The 1657-nt window shown below is 32.5% G+C and overlaps 1 protein-coding gene across 1 annotated transcript in view; it reads right to left on the bottom strand.

Annotated features, from left to right (window-relative positions):
- LOC122344738 (long-chain-fatty-acid--CoA ligase 1-like) overlaps positions 1 to 1657 on the bottom strand; it is a 3090-nt gene that overhangs the window by 795 nt on the left and 638 nt on the right. Inside the window, exons 3-5 of the mRNA XM_043238290.1 lie at positions 951 to 1094; positions 769 to 870; positions 561 to 632 (exon numbers count right to left, since the gene is read on the bottom strand). Coding sequence (XP_043094225.1) covers positions 561 to 632; positions 769 to 870; positions 951 to 1094 — 318 coding nt within the window. The remainder of the gene's footprint in view (positions 1 to 560; positions 633 to 768; positions 871 to 950; positions 1095 to 1657) is intronic.

Raw genomic sequence — 1657 nt, forward strand, 5'->3', positions numbered from 1 at the left:
ATATATATATATGCACACACACACATTTTGTGCATGCATTTTAAAAATAGGATTACTTAAAATCAAATGCAAGTAATTAACAATACACTTAGAGCTGACAAATGATTAATCACAGTTTATTTACATATGTGTGTGTACGGTGTATATTATGTACATATAAGTACATAAAAGTGTATATAAATATGAAAAATGTAATTATATAATTTCAGAATTTATATGAATATTCATATATACACGTAAATGCATGTAAATATTTTCTAAATATATACTGCATGCGTGTCTTTATATATACATAGTAAATATGTAAAGAATAAAGTATTTATAAAATAAAATTAAATCAATAAATCAAGTAATATTCATGCAGTTCAAACAAAACCTTTATTTTGAATGTGATTAGTTAAATATAGTTTATTTAGTGCTGTCAAAATCACAATAAATCACAACTAATCACATTCAAGTGCATGAATATTACTTGTTTCTTACTAGTTTCATTTCAAGCTGAAACTGTATAATCTAAAAGAATGGAAATTCATTTCTGAGTGTATGAAGACAAACCTCACCTGTTCAAAAGACTTCAGGCCACTTTCTTTACCCAGTTTGACAATATCTTCCAGAATGGCTTTCTTCACTTCCTAAATCAACATAGAGACACATTATATACACTCAAAACTCTGCGATTTACGTTTTAATTCAAGACCCAAATCTACCTAAGCATGCAACTCTCTGAAAAAAAGGGAATAAAAATGCAGCTGGGAGATCTGTCTTTACCTTTTTTTTGCACAGTTCTTCGTACGAGCCCTCCATGCCTCTCTTCTTGGCCCAGCCGGGCAGAAAGTCCGGATCAGGCACGATGATGGCTACCAGACAAGCCTGTGGAGAAATGAGAGAACAGCAAATAATAAAGGCTTGTTCTGTTCCGCCTCTACCCGAGCGTGGCTCTCTCTCCTCACCTGCAGACTGTCTCCATGAACGAAAGCCTGCGCCACGGCTTCACTCCTGATGTAAATGTTCTCGATCTTCTCTGGAGCGATGTATTCACCCTGAGCCAGCTTAAAAATGTGCTTCTTACGGTCCACAAGCTTCAGAGTGCCATTCTGCAAAACAAAAATGGCGCTTGAGCATATATGTGTATACAGGTTTATGGGCATCATTTGTCTTCGTGCAATTTAAATACGTTTCTCTAATAACTAAAAACTATAATAGTCTATTTAAATAACGGATTACTTAACATTACTTAAAACTGTTCAACTAAAAGAACAAGTGGCTGAATAGCAAACTATTTGGGTGTTTGTTCGTTTTTGGGGGTTTTATTTTGCGAAGTGGGGGGTTTGATTTTAAATACAAATAATGTTATTTTGAGAAATGAACGCTTTATTAATCAAGGACATTCAACAATTCAATTTCAAATGAATGCTGTTTATTGAAATTCCTATTAATCAAAGAATCTTGGGAAAAACTATTGAGCACAGAGAATAATAAATGTTTTTTGAGCAAAAATCTGGTCTGATTTCTGAAGAATCATGTGACACTGAGGACTAGAGTAATGATGAAGTCCTCTTCCCGTTGATTACAGGAATAAAATTACACTTTTCAATATAATCAAATAGAAACCAATTATTTTTAAAAACTTTAAAAAATATTTTTTATTATTACTGTT

This window comes from Puntigrus tetrazona, chromosome 5, assembly GCF_018831695.1.
Source record: "Puntigrus tetrazona isolate hp1 chromosome 5, ASM1883169v1, whole genome shotgun sequence".
Taxonomy (NCBI): Eukaryota; Metazoa; Chordata; class Actinopteri; order Cypriniformes; family Cyprinidae; genus Puntigrus; species Puntigrus tetrazona.